Source organism: Condylostylus longicornis, unplaced genomic scaffold (assembly GCF_029603195.1).
Source record: "Condylostylus longicornis isolate FDR11 unplaced genomic scaffold, ASM2960319v2 ptg000077l, whole genome shotgun sequence".
In the NCBI taxonomy this organism is placed as follows: domain Eukaryota; kingdom Metazoa; phylum Arthropoda; class Insecta; order Diptera; family Dolichopodidae; genus Condylostylus; species Condylostylus longicornis.
In genome coordinates this window covers 1,288,629-1,313,872 of record NW_026578045.1, presented here as the reverse complement: position 1 = coordinate 1,313,872, position 25,244 = coordinate 1,288,629, and the positions used below count along the sequence as shown (strand labels likewise).

Genomic DNA, 25,244 nt, shown 5'->3' with positions numbered 1-25,244 from the left:
TAATTGGCACAGATTTAATTTAATTTTTTTTTATATTTCAAAAGGTGTGACCAAAACTTGTAATAAAATTAATAGGATATTTTGCTTTCATTGTAAAATTTAGATGTTATAAGAAGCATGAGAACAATAATACTTCGGAACAAATCGTAATCTCGTAATAGTTCGGGAAATGTTTCATCGTATATGATACGAATTTAATTTAACAATTAATATTTTGGATGTGCTTTTGGGTATTTCCATTATATATAATGGAACTAATGCATATTTATCTCGAATTTTTTAAAATGACTCTTGTGAATAATATAGAATACCATACTTCACGCATTCATAGAAAATACTCAATAAAATTGTTCAAATAAACTCAATAAGTTGTTGGTGTTGTTACATGAGAAACTTTTTAGAATAAAATAAAAAATAAACTAGTTAAAAATTCTGATTTAGAGTAGAATTACTATTCTAAACTAGATGATATTTCCAGAAATTCTGAGATTAAATTTCAGGACCGAAGGAAACGAACTGTTTGTTCATTGGGCTGCTGTAGCTGCAAATACTTAATAGTATTAGAAAAATAGTTGAAGTACTTTTACACGCTTATAAAATCAAATATTGAAATTAATGCAAAAACCAAATTTTAACCCAAAATAGAAATTGTAGCCATCCTGTACTTTAAAAGTATAGCAGAAAATTCCCTGTTCACACACCTAAATATACCGTTTTAACAGTATGAAATTATCCAAAGACAGAGTATTCTAAGTGTGTTTTAATGTTTTTGAAAGAATTAAAATACTTATGTAAAAACAACTAAAGAAAACAAATTCATAGGGAGTGTTTAAGCATTTCTGCTATTTTTATTTTTTTGATAATACTCGTAAAAGAAAAATTAAAATTTCTTCAAGGATAAATGCAATAATAAATTTACGATTATTTTCTATTTCTATTAATATACAATATTGCAAATTAATATACTAAATTTTGAACTACTAAGTAGCATTACTGTTGCTATTTTAATGAAATTTCACTATTCAAGATATTTGCTACCTAATAAAATTTTAATTCTTTTGAAAATTAAATAAATTTATTTGAAATTACAATTTAATTCAAAATTTTCTGTATTATGAATTTTTCAAAATTTCAGACTCTAATATTATAGTTTAAATTATATTCAAAATAAATTGAAATTAATTAAGAATGGTGATTGGTAATTCAAGCCTTAATTATAGAATTGAAATTCTATAAAATTAAATTTTAATGAAACTATTGAAAAATCAGGAACATACGCACCACGGATTTTTATTAAATTTAACTTTAAGGACTGAATTTCCAGAAAAATATTCAAAAGTTCGACCTTACCAATTATTTCTGTTAACAACAAAAAAATTGTATAACAATATAAATATTCCTTATAAAATCACCAATAATTTCAATAAAATTACCCTTTGAAATTGGAATGACAAAAATATTATAATAATATTTATTATGTTATTATTATAATATTAAAATTAGAATTTTAAACGCAAAACCTTCCGGACAACAAATAATAACATTACTAAATTTATTTGTAAACCATATAATTAAAATATTATTTATATTTAATAGAAGAAAATAATTACCAAAGTTCATAAAAATAATTATGGTTTTGTAATTTTGAACAGAAAGACCTCCTTCCGTTAATTTACGTAAAATGTAAATTATAAGCCTATGTATATAATATGGAAGAGTAGTACACACTTATACACAGTATGTGTATGACTGAAAATACACAATAATAACAATTTAAAATTACAATTATTAAAAGTGTGTATAATAACACCAAAACCGTATATCACAGTGTTTAAAATTATACCTTATAGCAATATTTTATAAATCAAATGCATTTGCATTTTAAAATATTCATAAAATTTTATTAATTATGAAGTGAATTTTTTTTTTTTTATTTTATTTTTTGAATGTCGATATTATTTAAAATTTAAATAACTTTATGCTTTTAACAACTCAACTTCTCTATACACACACACACATTTATTCATTTTATACACGATATTATATGTGCATATTTTCATGTATTACAATGTTATAATATATATATATAGATTTATATATGTATGTGGTATGTCAGTTATTTAATTGAAAATTATTACCTCGAGGAATTCACGGAATTTAATGAATTCCATTTATTATATACATGCCATTATTTATTTATTTATTTGTTTATTTTTTTTTGTTTTAAGAAAAACAAAATAAATAAATAATATTATAAACAGGGTATCTCATGTATATACACCGCTATTTACTATTAGATGTATAGAGCCTCTTGAATCAATAAAACTCCTATATAACAAAAATTTGAAGTCAATATTGTCTCGTGTTTTTTTCTTTTTAAAGGCTTATAGAATTTGGCCCTAAGGCAAAAGGAATTCTCATGAATATTAACATTAGCTAAAAATTTTTCTAAATTTTGGAGTCAAATGACTATTAATTTGGAAAAATTTGAATGTTTGACTTTTCGTTTTTGATATTTTTTATGTGTAACGTTATATTGCAATTTTCTCTAGTTTTCTGGCAACCCTGAACATTAATTCGGTATATTAGACATCTTCTTGCCTATTCTAAGTTATGAGTTGAAGAAAAACAAAAGAGAATATGCAAATCTTTTTTGAATGCTAATTATAAAATCATTAACAATTGCAAATATTGATGGCCCGAAGAATATCATATGGCATTCTTATTATTGATACAGTATATACACTTAATTTTAACTGCAACAATATTTCAATTTTGACTGTACGCTACCGTATCTTGAAATCTGTTGAACTGTAAATATATTGTACCCTCATAAAAGTTTTAAATCTTCATCAGACTCTATAAAACATTGTTTATAATATAGTGGATTAACATAATATGAGATACTCTGTAATTTGTAAATAATAATAAAAAAATATTACCTATGCTTAGGTAATAATTCATTAAATTGTATATTTACAATGTTTTACATATATCCGCACTAGTATTTACATACATACATATGTTATGTAGGTATAGTTACATAATACTCAAATATTTATTATTTGTTAAGGACGAAGCAAAGTTGTTGTATGATACTTTAAAATTTAAATTTATTTAATTTTGTCAGAAAATAATTTCTCCCAGTGTAAGCAGCGGAAGGGGGGGGGGGGGGAAATACATATGTTATAGGAGATTTTTAATAAATTTTCAATTGTATAAAATAATCCAATTATAAAATTCAATTATATTGACGAATTTAATATGCTTGTTACATTTTCTTTAGGAAATTGAATGATTCTATTTTTGAAAAATGATATGAGTTGTATAATTATATCCTTAAGTTCTCATATTAAGATCATAGTGTTAATGATATCCCTGAAAATTTCGAAGACATAGCTAAACAACAATGGAAATTGAATTTGAAGGAAAGCTATAATTGAAATGTTCGTACGAGCTAAATATGTTCGATGTTGTACTGTAAATAATTTAAATTCCGCTTCTCTTAAATCATTAATCTTCCTTGGCTTGTACAAATTTATTTAACTTTCGTATAACGTCTAAGTGATATATATAGTGTAGATAATTTTGTAACTCTTCCTAAATTTATATACATAAAGCAAAAATTTGAATCTAAACTGATAATCAGATATCAAATCTATTGATATTCAGATAATTTTCTAAAATTTTCACCCAATATTCAATTTTAATTCAATCTTCTTATTTTAATATTTTAACTGACTCATTTTTGACAGTCCAACTATATCATTTAGAATAGATCAAAGGCGAAAATTGAATATTCAATATACTGAAATTATATACGATTAATATGTAAATAAATCGGAAGTAATTTATACAATTTGGAAAATTTTTAGAAAAAATTACAAAATAATTTGTTATATAAAATTTTTACATTAAAATTTTTCATTATTAAAAGTTTCATTTACTCACAGTTAGTATAGCTATTGCTTTACTAAGTTACCCATCATAAATTTGTTTTCAGATGCACTTTGTATATGTACATATAAAATATTCAATTTAAAATTATTATAAAAGTAATTATCATTAAATTTTATACTGTACATGTGTATACTTACACTTTATTCTCTCATATATCAAAAAAATTTTATTAATTTTTCCTCTCATAATAATGCCCACAATACCAGATTATTAAAAAATATGATCAAAAACAAAAAATTTCAAAGAATTTCAAAATTATTCAAAAGTTCAAAACTTATTATAATAAAGTTAACATATTTTGTATAACATTATAATTGACATGTCTATTAAAATTTAAAAACTATATAAAACGGAAAAAAGAATAAAAATCAAAAAATATTTTGGAATTATTTTATCATCAAAAATTTTTCACAACTCTGTCATTCAGGATGAATCATTATTAAATTTTTGTTTTAAAAAAGTTGTTGAAGGTTAATGTAGGGTGCGAGGTGAATATTGTAAAGAATTTCATTAAACTCACATCATATATAAGTATATACAAAAAGAATTTTTAATAAATATTTTAAAAATATTTTCCATTTTGCATTTTGTTTTTCCAAATAAAATTTTTTAAATGCACTGACTGATTCACTAACCAACACTGTATTTGTTTATGATGACATTCATTATTCGAAAATTATTATTGATTTATAGGGTAAAATATTTTATGAAATAATCATTTAATTAAGTTTCTCATTAATATTTAGATACGAGTATAATAGGATTAATAGTACCATAAAATTCATTGTAATAGAATAGTGCATATAATAGAATATGTACACATTTTAATTGATCCCGTAGTTAATATGGGGACAGCTAGCTACCGTTCTAAGCTTTACATCTACTAATGATTAAAATTTTCACAATTCTCTTTCCAAATTCTAAGTTCAAGCAATTCTGTTTAGCATCACAATAGATAACAGAAGAAGTTCGAAGTCACAAGCCGTAAATAAAAGTGGCAAATATTCAATTGTATTAAATAATTATTTTCAAATTTAAATAGCAAGCAAAAATAAAATAATTTCTAAGTTAAAATTTGCAAATTAAATTATATACATAGTACCTTAATAATTATATGAAGTCAATCACAATTCAAGGAGGCGACTGTTTACTTTAACATTATATTGTTTTATGTTCGGGTATAACGTAATAAAATGCGTTAAATACAATCGCCAATAGCCCAATTTAATGTGTAATTAAATTATATATTCTCCATTTTTATATTTTTTTTTTTTTTTTAAATTGAGAAAATTATTAAAATTATTGATATTTTGTTTGATTTATTTGAAAATTTTCAATAAAAAAATCTACATGGTATATGTACATATATGACAATTTAATAAAAGCTCACTAAATAAACAAAATTATTATTATTTATATTTCAACAAAAAATACAATATACTAACATATACATCTATACCATGTATACATAAGACGCATTTTATTTTATTGGAAATGTAGATATGTAAGGATTTAAATATAAAAATCTCATTTACATAATAATTATTGCTACTCGTATTATATAATTTCTATTCCAATAATATTATGCGTTTCGCACTTTTTTTTTTAATTAAAGTAAAATGAAATAAAATGAAAGGTTTATACAATAAACAATTAATATAGGTATGTAACTAAAAAATAACAAATTGCATATTGTTATCCTTGCCATAACAATATAAACGCATTATAGTAGGTATTCTCGTAAATGAACGGAAATAGCTAGATTTGATGCATATCAAAATCCTATAAGCACAGATCTAAAATGGAATACAAACATTGATTTGAAATTGTTGAGAAAATTTCCGCATTTATTATAAAAAAGATTTCCGTTTTAAAAAGTACAAAATCATGTAATTTTTTTTTTTTTTTTATTTTAAGATTATAAAAATTATTTCTCGTCATAATATTGTAATTCTTTACAATGTTTTGTATATATGTATGATATTTTGTGTATGTGTGTGTTTGTGTCATTTCCTGTATTTTATTCCGTGAGTAATAAATTCCATTATCTTCTTGAATTTTATATTTTGTCTTTTTGTTTGCAATTTTATATACGGGTATATGAGTATTTTGTATAAATTTTTTGCAATTTCAAAAAATATGATTAAAAATTTTAAATTTAATTTGTAACACAATTATTAATGGTAATACAACAATATTTTGTATTCCGCTAAGATATAAGTGGTTTTGTTTAAATGTTTATTCCATCGAAAATTTACATCAGGATTTAGATCGAAAATATGCATGGGAAAATGAAAGTAATATTGGTAAAAAGCCGAACCAGGAAATATTTGGAATATTATAATAAAAAAAACTTCTTAACAATAATTAGATTTGCAATGAAAGTCTCGTATTTTGACTCCCACCTAATATGTGATCTAACAGGGTAATGTAATTTAACAGGCTGTGTAGCTAATATTGGCTATTACAATAGGCTAATATTGAACCATTAATAACATATACACGTTTTTGGTGAAAATATTTTACAGTTGAAGGCATCACATTTTCATTTTATCATTTAATATTTTGTCTGGCATTTTGATTTCAACTATAGAAATTTTAAGTCACGGAAACAGTTTTTAAATAAATAAAAATACACGAAAAATAATGCAAAAATGCGGCGTTTGAAGATACTTGCGAATTACTAACCTTAACACTAAATTTCCTTTTATTATTATACACAAGGTATACACAAATCTTAACATATTTCTCCTAGGGGAGTCATCTGAAGCTATTCCAAGTCAAAACATTTTTATTCCCTAAATAATTTCATGTCTTTCGCGTTAAACATTGATACTCCCTATCCTTGTTCCCCCCTCACCATGTTTCCACAATTGTTTATTTGTTTTTCATTTCTCTGCCTCCAATGAAGAAATATATCATAGAAAAAACCTCTGCATTACTCTATCTTGCTTCCATCGCTTCTATTTAAGAATAATTCGTATACGTTTTAATTTTTATTGTTTTTTAGTAGAAGAATAAATTGGACATTATTATTTTAATATCACATTTAAAAGCTTTAAAACAAAATAAAAAAAAAATTATTTCAATTGTGTCGCTCATATAAAACTCTATTGTCTCTTTTATCTATGAATATAAAGAGAATATAAATTTACATACATGAATGAGTATATTTTTTTAAATAAATAATAATGAAAACAAAACATAATTTATAAACATAGTAAACAATAAGAGAAAAGTCTATGTTGTAATTTTCTTCAATTTTAAATCTCTTTTGAAAATCATATTATTATTAAAAATTAAAAAGTATGTCCTTGACATTATATTCAATATCATTTAATACTTACATTAAAATAAATAATAAATTATTGTGATTATATATACAAAATATGAATAAATTAAAAATTTTAATATAATTGTTTTTTTTATAATATAGATAAAGAAAAAAATTAATATTTTAAAAGTGAGAAAAAAATAATTAATATAAGAATTGATTTCTCTTAATTTAAATAAAATATTCAAAATAGGCAAAATTTAATTAAATACCAGAGCAGCTTACGAATGTACTGTGTCTCGATCCAGAGAATAGAGAGAAAATATTTACGCTTAACAAATAAGTTTATAGACAAGAATGCAAATAATATCCAAGATATTTAGATGAGAAATATTTAGATAAAGAGAAAAACATGCTTGTATACAAAAAGAGTAAATACTCCTGGCTCTTTATACAGTGATACGCAAGTTTCGAATCACTGTATAAAGAGCCGGAATAGAAATATTGCGAAAAATTAATTACAAGAGTATTAGAAATTATCTATAAGCAAAATAAATATCTGTCGCTGGATTTGCTGTTAGTGGACAGCAATTGCATTAAGAAAACAAAATATTAAATGAAAAATTTAATTTTTATTTGATTTATTTTAATAATATAATTATGTATACCAAATTGATTTATTACAAAAAAAAAATCTTATTAAAAATTAAATCTTGCTGCTTTATTATAATAAATTCAAATTTCTGCATTATTTATGATTACAAAAAGAACTGGTGCGTATTAATTACTAAGTGTATAAAATATTTAACAGAGTCAAATGTAAATAAAATTGGACTTCAAATATTTACAAGTAATCCTACATATACACAAAGAAATAAAATATAAGAGCATATAATATTTATTAAAGGTCTTCAGAAAAAGTTGTAATATCCTCACTGTTTTTTATTTATTATTGTGTACCATGACGACGTAATAGTATGTAATATTATTGTCTATATCAATTAATTTGCTAAAACTCGTGCATTTGCCTTTATTTCATATTAATAATTATTAATCAAGGCATTAATCAAGGACATCCTGAAATTATGTAGCCTTTTCAACTATTCTTTTGATATTTTAAAAATCTTGTAATTATTAATTAATAATGAAATTTGAATGAAATAGTAATAAATTAAGATATTTATGTAAATATCTACATGGAAAATGTCGTAACCACCAATATTTATAATATTATCCTTTTTAATCCTTAAAATATTTGGATAGATTGAAAAATTTTCTGAACATAATTTAAATAACAACATTAAAGGAAAATTAATATTATTGTTAAAACACTATACTCCTGAATATTGCAAGAATAATTTTTTCTTATATCAAGACAGAATCCAAGGTAGCTTTACTGGATCTTATATGCAAAAATTATGTAAATTGCTACTAATCAATTAATGTTCATAATTTCAAGAACGTATCGGACCGGAAGTTTCAATTGTTTTAATGTGAATTTGAAATAATTCTAATATATTGAATATTCACTTTCTTAATCAACTTCTGTTAATAATTATGAGAATAATACAATAGGAGGGCATCTAACCCATACATGAATTGGTTTGTAATTGATGGTACATACCATATCACACTGACTGTACCTTAGTAAGTGACCCATCATGTATTAAGACTAAAACTTTTATATTTAAAATTTTTATTTTAAATGAGATTTTAATAGTTTTTTTTTTTTCAAAAAATTTATATTGAAAATTTTCAAAAAAAAAAAGAATAAGAAACAAAAAATAATTTTTAAATCCAAATACTTGACGATTACGTTACATGTGTGTATTTGTGTATTCGTTTCTTTTATTTAAAAGCTACTTAAATATTTTTTTTCCTTTTTATTTTTTGAAATTTTCACTAAAGTGTATTAACATGTTTTTAAAAAACTTTTGTAAAAAAAAATAAAGTTTTCATTTTAAAAAATACTTTTTCACTCTTTATTCATGTTAAAATTTTAAAATTTTCTAAAATAGAATTATTCAAGGTATTTATTTTTCACAAAAAAAAAAAACCCTTTTCAACTAAATTTTTTAATTACAATTTTTAAATTTTTTTGTATATAGGATTTATAAAAGATGCTTTAGAAAATAATGTATTTCATTTGATGATTATTACCTTAATAACATACGATCAAGATAACATACAGACAAATAGAGAGAGAGAGAGAGAGAGAGAGTAAAATTTTAAAGCGATTAATTTTATAATATCGTACATTGTTGCAAAAATGTTATTTATTTTACATTAGGGAAAAATTGAATTAAAACTTTATTTTATTTGTACAATATTTTGAATAAGCAATGTAAAATATTTGGTAATTTTAACAAATTACCATGGGAATCGTATAAAAGCGTATTAAAGAACTTTAGAATTAGAAACAGAATCAAATAAATGATTAAGAGAAATTAAGAATCGAGGATTTAAGTTTCAAATCGGAATCATAGAGAAGATTGAGAGATTTCAGGATAGAAGAGTAGAATGAGAGAAACCAAATTCGAAGAATCGGACTCGTAGATTTATATAATAGAAATGTCAGACTAAATTAATCCAAAAATTAGAGGGAAAATTGTCAGAGTCGTGGTTTTTGGAATCGAATATGGGGAAAAAGAAGAAGAGATTTTCAAACTGAAAAATAACTGTTTCATGATTTTATATTCATAAATATTTTGTGTTTTAAAATTTATATTCAAAAGAAAGTGAGGGTCTAACGATTGAGGTTAGAGTCACTTTATTGTAATCAAAAAAATAATGCAATCGACATGAAAACCGTACAATTTTAGCAACGACTCCTAATTTTTAATATATGGTGATTAATATGCAGTAGTACAGATATTTTGCACATTCAACCAAACCATAATATTACTTGTATTCAATCAATCTAAGATTTATTCAGAAAATTTTACATCTTCCTCTTCGATAACACATAAATTACTGTTATATAAGTTAAATTTCATTTATTATTTTTATTCCACTAAATTGTTAATAAAATTTATTGCTCATTTTATATGAAATTATAATTTTATTTCTTTTTATATATTTCAGGATCATAAATTAAAACATATGGCTGAATTACAGCAAAGTGTTGTTACTGATCAAGATACACGTCATCAAATTCAAACACAAATCCTTCAATGGGAGGAAAATTTAGAACGTTTACATTGCGAACAATTTCGACTTAGATGTTATATGGCCTCATTGCAAAGTGGTGAACTTCCTAATCCTAAGGTATGTTTGTAAAATTTTCTTAAATTTTATATTAACTTTAATATTCACTTTATTGAATTTTTGTAAGTAAAATAAACCTTTTAAAAATATGGTTTCTTATAAAAAAATTAATAATATCACATTCCAAGTATGCGCATAATGTGCTTGTGTCTGAAAAATAAATATTTGATACTTGCAATTCGAATATTTCATATTCATATTCAATTTTTCACTCTTTCTAACATTAATAGTACTCGTATATCCTTCATAGCAACAAAAAATACTGAATCAATTTCTGTTCATATACAAATTGTTATGTCAGTGCTTCTACTCATATGAGAATTACAATGTAAAATAATTGATGTTGAAGTATGCAATATACAATTTCCAAGAATACAAAATCATTTATTAGACCAAATAATACACGATTTTTGCATTATCTAAAATTATTGATTTTTTCTATAAATCTACATATATATATATATGTACTAATAATAATTATATACATATATGCGATAGTTTAAAGGTGTAATTATAACAGATCACATTATTATGGTTTTACATCGCCACAAAAAAAAAAAAAAAACATTTTCCAATATAAACTGAAATGAAAATGAATCTGAATTCTTTGAATTCTGTATAGGACCATGTATGAAAGGAAAACAAACCCCAATAACAAAAAATTATCCAAATATTTCTACAAAATATATGCAATATACATACATACATACATTTATACTTTCATTTTCATATTAAAATAGTTATATCCGATAATAATGGCATCACATTATATAAGTATGCTAACTAATCAAAAAAAAAACAAAGAAAAAAACTAAACAAAATTGAACATTTTCAGAAAATTCCTATTGGTTTTAATGTTAGTAATCAAAAGAAATTAGTTTTCATATTTTTTTTTTTGTTGTTGCTAAACTTATACAACTAAAACATGCAAATTCATAGAATATTCATTATACATGCCAATATACATGAATATCGCGCGGTTATTCACATAATGTTGTCATTATACGAATGTTATTAAAAATAAGCGAATGAAAGCATTAATAACATATTCGAATATACTATAAAGAGTAAGTTTTACCCATTAAATTTAGTATATGTACGTATATTAAGGTAAATATACACTCTTTCTAATTTTATGAATTTTGAGCATAATGTATATTGCATGTGGGCAGAGTGTCTCAGACATAATCGGAATAGAAATGCTTTTATTTTATAAAGCAGATGTGCCTTATTTAAATTTGGAAAGGTTGCTTACTATTTAAAACTGTTTGGTCAACTGGACACACAATTAATGCATATTACGTTCCAATAATTGAAATATAAACCCAAATTTTTAGTGAAATATAAAAAATACAATGAGGTCTCTAAAATATTGCGAACATTAAGTATTACGAAAATTCTCCACGGTAATTTCATAGCAGAGATTTATTATATGATTTCAATATGTGAAATCCCTAAAAACAAACACTTATCAAGGGACTTTCTGTATATCTAAAGTTCTACTATTGCTCATGAAATATTCAATAATGATTGTAATTCAAAATATATCGTTTAAAATTTTAAAACAATAAGAATCTCTCATTAAGCTGGAATTTGCTGTGATTCCAAATTGTTCCAAAATTTCGCGTAATCGAAATTTTAGAACAATATCGAAAAAAAATTTAATATTAAACAGTGAAACAACCGGTATAGATTTTAATATTTAACTAAAAAACTTAAATATTATACAATCCATTTGATATTAGAAAAATTGCAAAATATATAATATTCTGCCATTATAAGGTTCATTTTTTCATATATATGTTTTTTTAATGTCGATACTAGAAAATTAGGTATTAGAAAATTTAACTTACATTTTATGTATTGTTATTTTATAAGCTATTAGACATTTTGTAATAGAGCAATTATTATTGTTTTAATTCCTTATAATATGGAACACTGAAAAAAAAATAAAACACTAATATTATGGTTAGTTATTAAAGTGTTTGTAATTGTAACCATTTTAATGGTAACTTGCATTATATTGACACCATTTATTGTATGATTCTATAATGATATACAGGTACCTAATGCATATGCAATATAATATTTTTATGCTTAAAAATAGTGAATGTATAGAGGAAAATGGCTTCCACTAACATAATAATTTTTCTGTATTTTATTTCAAAATTATTTTCAATTTTATTTCAATTGAAATTAAAATGAATATATTTGAGGAATAATATTGTCGTATGTTTTTGGAGAAATGTGCAGTATAATATACTTTTGTGTAGAACATAAAAAGTTGTAATTGAAAATAGTAAAAATTTTAAATTAAATTTTTTTGTTTTTGAATAAAATTTTATAATTATAATTTAATCCAATTTAATAATTGAATTTTATTCATATTTTATTTTTTATTTTAAAAAAAAATATGGGATTATGACTTTGAAAATTACAGCAGAAAATAAAATTGTTACCCCTAAAAATATGCAATTTTATGATTTTTATTGTAAACAATATAAAATTGATTTACGATTATTAATTTAATATATTTTCAATTTTAATATTTGCGACAAAATATTTAAGCCCCAATTTCTTTCTTTAATTTCGAACACTGTTAAACTATACAATAAATTCGGATTTTGAATAAATTATAGGTTAAATATTGAATTTTTATAATAAAGTACATTAATCACATAGTATTACACAAATTAATTAAAAAAAAATCACCTGAAAACTCAGTTTAGTAAATTAAGTTTAAAATGAAGGTTAATTTTTGGAAAAGAATTTTTTTAAATATCCTCAATTCCATTAATTTCACGAAACAAGAATATTTGCATTATTTCTAAAAAATTTAAAACAATTCTTAAAATTCAATTATAATAAGATTATATTCCAATCTGGTTGTTTTACTTAAATTTCAGAATAAGAACAATGCAATATAAATTTAATAATATTTCAAATATAACACTTTAAATACCACTATACAATATTTTTATTTAATAGGATAGGATTGAAATGAATATTGTCCTAATTTTATTTATTGTCATAACAACCATGTTTTCTTTCTATACTATAGTAAATTCCATATATGTACTTCAATTTTCTTAAATTTATTTTTTTTTAAATTTTAATGACTTATTAATAATTTTATATAGTTCATGATCTTTCTTAATATTATATATATAATATTCTACTCTTATAATACGTATATATTAATAATAAAATAACATTGTCTTTTGTGTCAAATATACATATTTTTTAATTCTGGGTTATGTAAACGTATATATAACTTATAAGAATTTGATCAAAAAAGAAATGTCATACTAAATTTATAACACAAAATGAAAAACAAAATAAAATAAATATTTTATTTAGACATTTTTCATTTTATAAATAAAATTTTTTAAAAAATTTAGTACAATATTTTATATTATATACAATATAATAAATTTAAAATTTACATAATCTTTTGACATGTTATATGTTTATCGTATATATGTATAATTAAACTGATATATTTGAGAGATTCTCAACAAGTATATTAAAAATAATAAATTATTTTTATAATAAATTATTTATCAATAACTTTTATACCGATATCTATATATCTACATACCTGCATTTTCTGATATACTCGAAAATAATTCTGTCTATAATATGAGTATTGAATGGCAATTAAAATTTAATAGAGAAAAAAAATTGAAACTCATAGAGCTATTGTGTATTTTAATAAAAATTTAAAACTTTTATATTTTACCCTATTTTCATATTATATTAATATTTTAATAGAGAATTTTTATTAAATTTTTATTAAATTAATAATTACATTTTTAAAATAAAATACAGATATTTTAATTTTATTACACACACATGTAGTATAATCTATATTATGTAGTCTCTCAATTAAAATAAATTTTCCAGGAGAATCGAAAGAAAATTGATTTTATCAATTTATTATAGATGTAACAAATAATAATAATAATATAACCCAATATTTCTTAATAATAGTATAACAGATTTTTTATATATAATAAAACAAAACAAAATCCTTAATCCCAGTTTAAGAGAGTGAGAAAGTTGACAAGAAAATTTAAATAAGTGGATTAATAGTAATCGTCTCTTAAATTTTATTGACTCATTTAATTTGCTCACTAAAATAGAGCTGACAAAACAATGACAAAAAGGAATAAAATTATTGGAAAATGAGCTCCCTAAACTGACATATTATGTTATAATCAATAGTAGTAAGTGATATAAGTTCTGAAAATCACTAACTTATCAAAAAAATTATTCATAAATTAAAGGCAAAACGAACTACAAACTATGAACTATGTTAATCTCTCATAATTCTTTAATAAATAAAATATATAGTTCATTAGCGTACATTTGGTCTACTCTCATATTTTAATAAATGAATGTGAGAATAAATGAGAATTTTTTAATTAATTAAACCTAAAACTAAAGAGTTGCTTGTGAAGAATATTCACTGCAACAATAGTATTTTATTATTTTCAACTAGATATTCTAATTCAACTAGATTTTATATAATGTACTTAATAATAAATCAACTCTTCTTTTAAATTTTTTTCTATATTTACTTAAATAAATAATATAATATACAAAATTTTATTATAATACGTTATATTAGTCCTAATCTACAAAATAAATTTAAATATTTCTGAAGGACATATTATAGGTACTATAAAAATAACAAAAAAATAAAGAAACTAGCCTGCATATTATATTGTGTTTAAAAAAAAAATCATGAAAAATGACAATATTTTTCAAAAATAATATTATATATATATATAGGTAAATGTTATATATCTACAAGAAGATATATAATCTTATAAATATTTTCTATATACACGTGCTCCTATGTACCTATGTATAATATGTAATTTAATATCTTGACAACTAATATTTTTTTTTTCTCAAAAATAAAATAATATAAAAACAAAATCTACAAAACACTATTTATAATCTTCATTTTGAAAAAGAATATACTAGATAAACATTAAAATATTCATGAATATTATAATAAATGAGGTATACATAGGTAAAAAGATAAGAAAATTTGTCAAATTGTACTAGGTTGAATAACATCCTTTTATAAAATAACAAATTATTATTTTGTATATGTATGTTTTATATGATGATAGAGTTAATAAATATAAAGTGTATTTTATTAACTTTTATTTAAATTTTAGTCGAAAATAATGTGAAAGAAATTTTATGACAAAAAACCGATTTTTCTTATTTCTTGCTCTTATTTGTATTTCCAAATTGTCATAGTGCAGAATTTGTGTGAATTTACGCCTCAAATTTAGAAAAATTAAAATACTTCAAATGATTCATAGCCAGAATAATAATTTTAGTCTAGAATTTTAACTTATTGCTAAGTATTTGTGAAAATCTAAAAAAAATCCTTCCTCCCTATCTCGCCGTATTACTAATCGTAGTACAATACTAGCAATATTTGATTGAATAGTTCCCAATACTTTCCAATTACAAAATATGAAATCAGCAATAATTGGAATGCAAATAGCCCTGAAATGGCAATAAATTTTCTATATTAAAATATTATAAATAATATAACAAAAATCTTATATGAAATCCAAACTATCATAAATCCAGTTCTATTACGTAATGAAACAATGCCTTGGATTGGCATATGTTAAGTGACTTTCACTTACTCCACTATTGTTCTACTATTCAATCAATATAATAGGGTAATAAAATAATTTTATGCAATTGTCTTTGTAGCATAATAAGAAAATTTATTTGACATTTCTTGTAAGTTACACTTTACATACTCGCCTTACAAGTATTCCATTCCAAAATGTGTCATTGAATTTAAACTACTCAATGTTATTGATTGAAAATAACTTTAAATGCTATATAATTTTTTGAAAATGAGAATTTTATTATATTAAATATAAACTTATAGTCTAGTTTTTGTAATAAAATATTTTATTCATTTTATTAATAGAAAATTTGTGCCCAGATAGTATAAATAAAAATTAATTCATCTTGACACATTATTTTCACTCACTCTCTTTCTATCATTCTCTGTTTATATGATAAAATTCAAACTGCATGGTATGTTGTTGCCGATGACACTATTTTTTGTTTATATTAATATTGATTTGATACACCACTCAGTCACTTGTCTCTGTCTCTCTCTCTCTCTCTCTTCTCTCTCATTCAATATTTAACAGTCTCATTCTTAGATGCGTTTAAGGTGCTTCTTTCAATCTCTTTAATTTTCTTTATAACATCAAAAAGATATCTAAGATAATATGGAACGAAGACTTCTCACCTGTTTTCTTTCTTATGTTTTTTCTTTATTTTTCTCATATAAATAAGCTTTACATATTAAATTAGATTTTTATAATATTAATGATATCAACTTGAATAAAAAAAAAACAAGAGGACACATTTCCAATTCTAAATATAAAATATGTAGACCCATGTATACAATCTATAAAATTAAGTCTTATAAATTATATAATTGTTATATAAGTTCGTATAATAATTTTTTTATGTAAATAAAAAAAAATAGTCTATATATTATATTTAAAAGAATTGTATACCTGACTTTATTAACAGACCAAGACTTAATAATAGAAATGGTTTAATTATATAATATGTACATTATATATACGAATAGATGGTAAAGCAAAAAAAAAATTAATATAAACAAGAAAAATCAACAAAAACTAAGAAAAAAAAATAGCATTCAAGTCCTTGAGAGAAAATTCAGACAAGAAAAATTACTTGAATATCATCATACATACAATCATATACAGAGGTGACCCACCACGGCAACACGCACATATTAAAAAGAGAAGAAAAAAAATATGACACTTTATTGATGACACTTTTTATTCACCTCTTCAGTCCTATTTCTTCTTAGTCTTATTATTTTTCTTTTCAAATATTAATATATGTACAAGGATCTATTCATTTATATAAATGCATATATATTTATATATATATATATATATATATATATATATTATATCCAAACCTAGAAATATTAATATAAATATAAAAATTTATTTTGTTGCTAGAATCTAGAGCATAATAATATCAAATAATAATAATGATAAGAACAACTAAATATAATAAGAAAATGATTAAGAAGAAGAAGCAAAAAAAAGGATAATACTATAATATCCTTTACATTTTTATTAATACATTGTACTCTATACGACATATTTCTTAATACCTTTAATATATAAAAAATTTAATTATAATTTTAGCTTTAATAAAAGTAGTATATTTTATTAGAGGCAAAAAAAAAATCACTCAGTCACAAAGCAAAAACATTCGTTCAATATTATCCAACATAAATTAAAAATTTAATAAGTTTATAAGAAAAATATACGTTTTTAAAATTAAAATAAAATCCTCATTTTATATCATTATAATTATAATCCATATAGATAATAAAGAAATTATGATAACCGCATATAAAGTAGACTTTCTAATTCCCGGAATCCTATATACAGCTCTTAAGAAAATATAAGGTGACACAGAAGAGAATTAAAATTAATTTTAAAATTAATTTCAATTTTAAATTATAATGGCAGTATAGTATGAAATATTTTTATTATCTAAAGTGGCATATGATACAGGTGAAACCATGTGCTGTATAACAATTAAAAAATATTTTCATGTGCTACAATGCATAATAAGCGACAGTGCTAAATCAATATTTTAATTGAAATAGAAGAGAAAAATCATTAAGTAGGGAGAGAATATATTAGGATTTAGGAATGAAAAAGAGATTTTTAAATAAAAAAAATATTGTAATTGAAATCAGTTTTAAAACAGAATTGAATTTGAAAAATTTTTTTCATTATTTTTTAATCGAAAATAAATAGAAAATGAGATTATGTCGAATAGAAACACTAGAAAACTCAAGAGAAAAGAATACTCGCTCTCAATTATTATACAAATCTTTTTCCTAACTTCTATACTCTTATAAGAGAAATGATAATGCTCATCTCTCTCTCATCTATTATATTTATTTTTAAGCCAGAGTTTCCAAATCGTTGGAAATTTTCCATTTTGTAGGAATTCTGAAATCTTGCAAGGGAAAATTAAATGAACTTTTTTGAACTAAAGATGGTAAATTGAGCGAAAAAGAGTTGACAGGACATTGAAAATTATATAATAATATTGTGAATTAAAAACTTTATTCTCTTATAATAATTTTAAAAAATTTTGATACTCTCAATTTTACTGAAATTTTATTCAAAAACTATTCTCAATTTGAAAAATTGCAATTCTCATTCCAAAATTTAACTGAAAATTTGAAATAATACGAAAGTGATTCTTTATTAGGTCTATCATAATACAAGGATAATAAATTTTTCTTGAATTTTCCAATATCTCAAATAAAATAATTTCCAAATTCAATAAAACATAAAATAAAATTTTAAAGAAAAATTTAAAAAAATTTTAATTTTAATTTTCAACATTACAGATTTCATTTTTTAAAATTAAAATTTGAAAAAAAAAATATTATCGTCCCTTTTGAATTTTATACCGTAAAAGATGATTGTTTTATTGCAGTATAGAGAACAGCAAAATATAGAAAGGACACTAATCTAAACCAAAAAAAAAATGATTTCGAATTCAAAGAAAATAAATAATTTTTGTATATATTATTCGGTACTAAAGCTACTAGTTCTTCTTTTTGTTCTTTCTAAAAAAAAAATAAAATATCAGTTTCATTGCAATAAATAACCGACACAGAACAAAAAAAAAGCAATCCTTAACTGATACTTAAATAGGATAAAGATTGAATATTATTATCTAGGAATTAAAGTAGAAAAAATAAATTTTCTCCTTATTTTTTTTGTGTGTTTGAATTCCACAAAATTGCAACACATAAATTTTCCAAAAATAAAAACTTATCATTTGTTTTTTTTTTGTGTAATCGTTTTTGCTGCTGCTCTTGTAATGCTCATACTCGTATGTAAACATTAATTCTTATATGAATCCCCTGTAATATGATGGTAATTCTTAAGGATAAGTGAAACCTTATATACATACAATCATATGTACATGCAAAGAAGAAGAACATTAAATTTTTAAATTTTTTAAATCGAATTCAATATCAATTGCATAGAAATGCTATAAAAAACATACAAGTGTAATAAGATTTACTACATGAAAATAGAATAAAAACGAAATTAAAGAATTTTAAAGAATTATTTATAAAACATAGAATATTGAATAGAATTGTACTCGTACCATTTTATTTTTCTTTTGATATTTATAGAGAATTTATATATTATTATCTTATAGTAGAGTATATAAGCTGCAATTCGATAAATCCTTCGTACAGCTTATTGTATTTAAATTAAAAACTTTTTCCGTTTTTACAATAATCTACCATTCAGTAAAATCTTATAACCATGAAAAAGAAGTGAAAATAATTTTAATCGTAATCACTTTAAAAATGCATTCAATTTTAACACTATGATTAAGAAAATATTGGAATATACTATAATTATTTTGGTATTATTCTAAAATAATTATAAAAGAAAATCAATTAATTTTGTGAATTTGTTATGGCTAAACTATAGTTTCTGTCATAGCATTAATTCTAGAGTATTATACAATACTTTCTAGCCATTATTCTGGGCATATACTTTTTCTAACCAATTCTTTTTAGATATTCCAAAGTGTTATACAATATTTTCTACGAATAAACACTAGAAATCCGAATATATTTTAAATACAAATATTTTGTTACTCTCAAATTTAAGGATTACTTAAATATTTTCACTTGTAAATCTAAGCTGGAGGAAGTGATTAACAGCTGATATAAGAAAATTATTTTAGTTATATTTAAATTTTTTACTAATTTTTAATAATATTGCAAAAATTTTTGAAAAAATTTTCCATTTTTCAAAAGTTAAATTCGGATTTTCCCGATCTAGATTTCGACTCTCTTTAAGTTTTCCATCTTATTTTTAAATTCTAAAACAAGTTGATTGAATTCCAAATCTAAAGTAAAACTATAATTACAAATATTTCGATAACTTTGGCATTTTAAATTGAAAATAACTTTGAAAATCTCACTCTAAATTATTCAATTTATTTTTGCAAGGATTTCGTATTAAAAATTTTACAACCACATTTTTTTTTTTCAATTTATCAAATAAGTACTCTACTCTATTTTTACAGAATATTCTTCCGAATCTTGGTAATAAAAAAAACGAGTACTTTCAAATTAAATATTTTATTTTTCATCTCAGATCATCCAAATGTAACCAACCAAAATAAGGAAAACAAAAAAACAGGAAAATTTTATTAGAAAATTATAAGAGAGAAAAAAAACTAAAGACATCAATAAACCTTTATCTACATATATACATACTATATTGCATACTTACATATTTTATTAGAAAATCCTGTTATATTTTTCACCTTTTTACCTTTCTTTTTTTTTATATCCTTTTTTTTATACCGTATTTTTTTTCTGTTTTTTATTCTCATATCTCTTTTATATCTTTACCACTTTATTTTCTTTTTTTTTTATATTTTCTTTATAATAATGATATAGAATATAAATTCAAGATACTCTCAGAAACATTCAATTGAATATTCAATAAACGATGGTAAATTATTTTATGCAATGTACAATACACAAGAAAAAAAAATATATAAAATAAACAAACAAGACAAAGGGAGAAAAAAAAAGTGAGCATATGCAGTTTTTATTCCTCTCTTTTTCTCTTTTAGTGTTGCCCGATTTTTATTATCCTTTATCTTTCTTTATTTCTATTGCAGCAATCATTCATGATTCACAATACAACTTATATATTATATAGAGCAATAATAACCAAAAGAGTTTATTTAAAAAATAAAGCAAGAAAAATATACTTGCCATATGTGCATGCACCCCTACAAAAGAGCCGACAAAAAGCTAACAAAAATGAAGTATTCTAATAATATAGAAATACCCTTTAAAAGAAAAAAGTAACAGGACCTCTATTTTCTTTATTTACATAAATAATTATGTAGGGGTGTTAAAATAGTTTGAGTGTTACTTAGTCACACTCTCCCTCTTTTTCTCTTTCTGTCCCTCTCTCTTATACTCTTATACTTCATTCATAGATTTAGTTCAATTTATTTTTATTACTAGCTAACTGCATAAATACTGCACTTAAATTTATTTTAAAGGTTATCTTATACCGTATTAGATATGTAAGGCCGTCCCTATGTTGAATATTTTATTATACTTTTAGATTTTATGGTCCATTCAAAGTACACATACATGTATTTCTATAATTATTAAGTAGGATTTTAAAGGATATAGTAACAATATTATTATTTGCAAAAAAAATTTGTGTTTTTAAGTTTTAAAATTTAAGATTGAAGCTCAATTAAAGCATGATTATAGAGAAAATTATGAATAAATTACTAAAATAATATAAAAATTCTGTTGAAATTGAAAAATACGAAGAAGACTTCCCTGTAATTAAGTCAGAAAACTTATTCAATAAAATATTTTAAAAAATTTTAATAATTTTTTTTATTTTTCATTTATTTTCAGTCCCTGTTAACTCATGTTTCTCGCCCAACTAAAAATACATTAAATAAATTGGGTGTATTCACGGTTTCTTCGTTCCATGCATTCATATGTGCCAGATCACCATCTTTGCTTAATAATTTATTAGCTGGACGTGGTGCTACAAAACGTCGTCCACCATTATTATCAAGATCGAATAGCGGTTCAAGTAGAAGATCAATGCAGGTAAGTCTTTAATTTTTATATAATTATTATATTTTAATTTTTGGAATTTTTTAAATTAAATGTGCATTCAAATTAAAGATTTCTGAAAGTTTTGCAAAATTTGAATAATTTTGTAAAATTATATTTTTCAGAAATTTTGAAAATAACAATTTTTCATTGGAAATTTGAAAAAAAAAACATAAATAAATCGTAAAATATAATACCTTTAACACAATTGTGAAAAGGCAGGATGTTGAATAGAAATCAAGCCTATGAACGGGATAATAATAATAGATCGTATTGTAGGCGGTGGTCGAACTTATACGTATATAAATATGGTGCTCAATTTTAATTGGTTACAGTATATAGATAAAATTATAAGCAGTTGTGGTTTTGTATTATGGATGGTTGTGGGAAACTACGGCGGTTATAGTTTTGTCTAATTATAGACGGGTGTGTTTATACTTCGGTATTGAATCATCACCTCCGAATTTACAATATATTGTATGCACAAATCACTTATTTTAAAAATTTGAAATTTAAAATATTTTTTTGTAGAAATTCAATTTAATTTGCTATTAAATTTGCATACTAATAATTAATATTAAACAAGTCTTTAATATCTTATTTAAATCAAATGTTAATCCCTTTTAATATTATCTTATCTTATGTCTGTAATTGAGTTATCACTTTTTTTTTAAGGGTCATAATGCTATACAACATAATCATCTTAATGACAATATCAAATATCTTAACTGTATATTGAAGAAATAGTACTAAATATTCCAAATATACAAGAGTATAACTACATTATACTTGCATCTGTTTAAATTCAGTCCTTTTTATTATACTCGAGGCAATATCATGTTCGGTAGAATTTAATTTTTACTTAAATTATAATATAATTAATTGTGACATAATAATATATACATACTTGTTATTTTATATACAGTATAACAAAATATTTATATGGTATATAGATAAGTATAAGTAAAAAGGACATTATACCCTGTAATTATTAAAAGACGACGAAAAGTAATATTTTTTTTTTCACTTATATATAAGTAGTTAAAGAACTTGAATATGATAACTATTTATTTAAAATTATATATGTATGTATATATACAATTATATTAAATATATAAATTTAATAAAATATTATACAATTTAATTGTCGTCCATTTTTAAGTTCAAATAAATTTAAATGAAACCAAAGGTTTATAAAAAAGCACATTTAATTTGAACAAATGAGATTATTATTCTCTTCTATTGATATTATTTTCTTTACATCACAAAATATTATCTCATAGCATAACTTTAGGAGAAAATTGCATAAGTTTAACATTTAATTAATTACCGAGGAAAAATAATAGAATTTTGCAAAAGAGAGGCCATTTCGTAGAAAATTCAATTCATATAGAAATTTTGCAATTGTCCATTGTAAAAGGTATAGAATTTGGCTGAAAAAAATTCACAATCGAAGAAGCGAACAAATGGACAGAGTAAAACTTTTCTTTTGAAATTTTCTTGAAAATGTGATAAAAAAGAGAAAAGGATTAAATTTTGATAGTCTATGATTTTGCAATTGTAAGCAAAAATTTGTTATATTTTTGCATAACGATTAAAGTTTTGTAAGTATTAACAGATACTGCTTACTTATACATACATTCATATACATCTGATATAATATTTAGATAGTTAATATTGTCTTTAACTGTGTATAATAATTCAAGGATCATTTCAAAATATGAATACCAGACATAATTACTATTTGGTATACACATACATAGTAATTTTCTTATAAAGTTTAATAACATTTATATATAGTATAAGAATAAGGTCAAAAAAATTTTAATAAAGATTGTTGACATTCTATATTAGTGCTATAATATTATAATCACCTATAAACTCTTCTAGACGACATCTTTCTTAATAATATCATTTTCATTTAATTTATAAATTTATTATCCTAGCTATTTAGCTCGTTTTTTTTTTTTGTTAACTGTTCTATGTAATTATTTGAGTGCTTTTATAAAATATATTATACATTTATGCAATTAAATTATATATTTAATATATATTTACTTAAATTACACAGTTATTATATATAAGATATCAGTTTAATAGTACGTATAGTTTCTTATATATAAATGTAAAATTTAAATTACAGTCTTTAAATTTTAATTAGGAATTAATTAAAAGAATAGAGAAAATGTTGCTATTTTCACAAAAAAAAAATATTACGTTTGGTAGTTTTAGGATTTTTACTCACATCTTCGAACTTTAAAATTAATTATTTTATTGACTAGCCCCTCAGGAATACAAATTTTGAAAAAAAGAAATATTGTTCTATGAATTTTCCAGCAGCAGTCATTAATTTACAATGAACGTTCGTACACTTGAACATTGTTCCAACGTATTCTTGTAGGCCCATTGCAATTGTTAAACAATTCAAATTAGAGATAACAAGAGAATATTCAATAGATTCTGCAGTCAATGGAGCTAATGTCTTATAATCGATAGGAGAATTGAAGGTTGTATTAGATTTAACACCAAGCACATCGTCAAATTAATTTTTATTTTGACTGAAATTAAACAGGCGTGATATTTCCCATAGTTGATGATATTTTCTTTACTAAATGAACTATGACTAGCCGACTGGTTGGTCTAAGCTCAAGCGTTAAAGTAATCACATAAAATTTATTAAAATCGAAGTCCAAGCAAAAGATTCCTAAATGATTGGTAAGTCCGTTTAAGTCTAGGCTTCAATAGAATTTCGATTAATATAAGTTTAGTTATATTGAATGACATGCCCAAGCTGACGTCAACTTTGCTACAAATATTGACTTTACCTCCATAATTATAACTGCAAGATTATTATCTCCACTCCTGTTGTTAATTTCCGATTGATGACATCACGATGATTTTTTGGGAAAATCAGAATGAGTGAAAATATTATTTATATCTTAGGACATATCTCGGTATCTCGGCACAGAT

At 22.5% G+C, this 25,244-nt stretch overlaps 1 protein-coding gene across 2 annotated transcripts in view; it reads left to right on the top strand.

Annotated features, from left to right (window-relative positions):
* LOC129612790 (protein still life, isoforms C/SIF type 2) overlaps nucleotides 1–25,244 on the top strand; it is a 279,580-nt gene that overhangs the window by 89,474 nt on the left and 164,862 nt on the right. For both annotated transcript variants that reach the window (XM_055526563.1, XM_055526562.1), the window contains exons 4-5: nucleotides 10,319–10,501; nucleotides 22,068–22,268. In XM_055526563.1, the coding sequence (XP_055382538.1) occupies nucleotides 10,319–10,501; nucleotides 22,068–22,268 (384 nt within the window). The remainder of the gene's footprint in view (nucleotides 1–10,318; nucleotides 10,502–22,067; nucleotides 22,269–25,244) is intronic.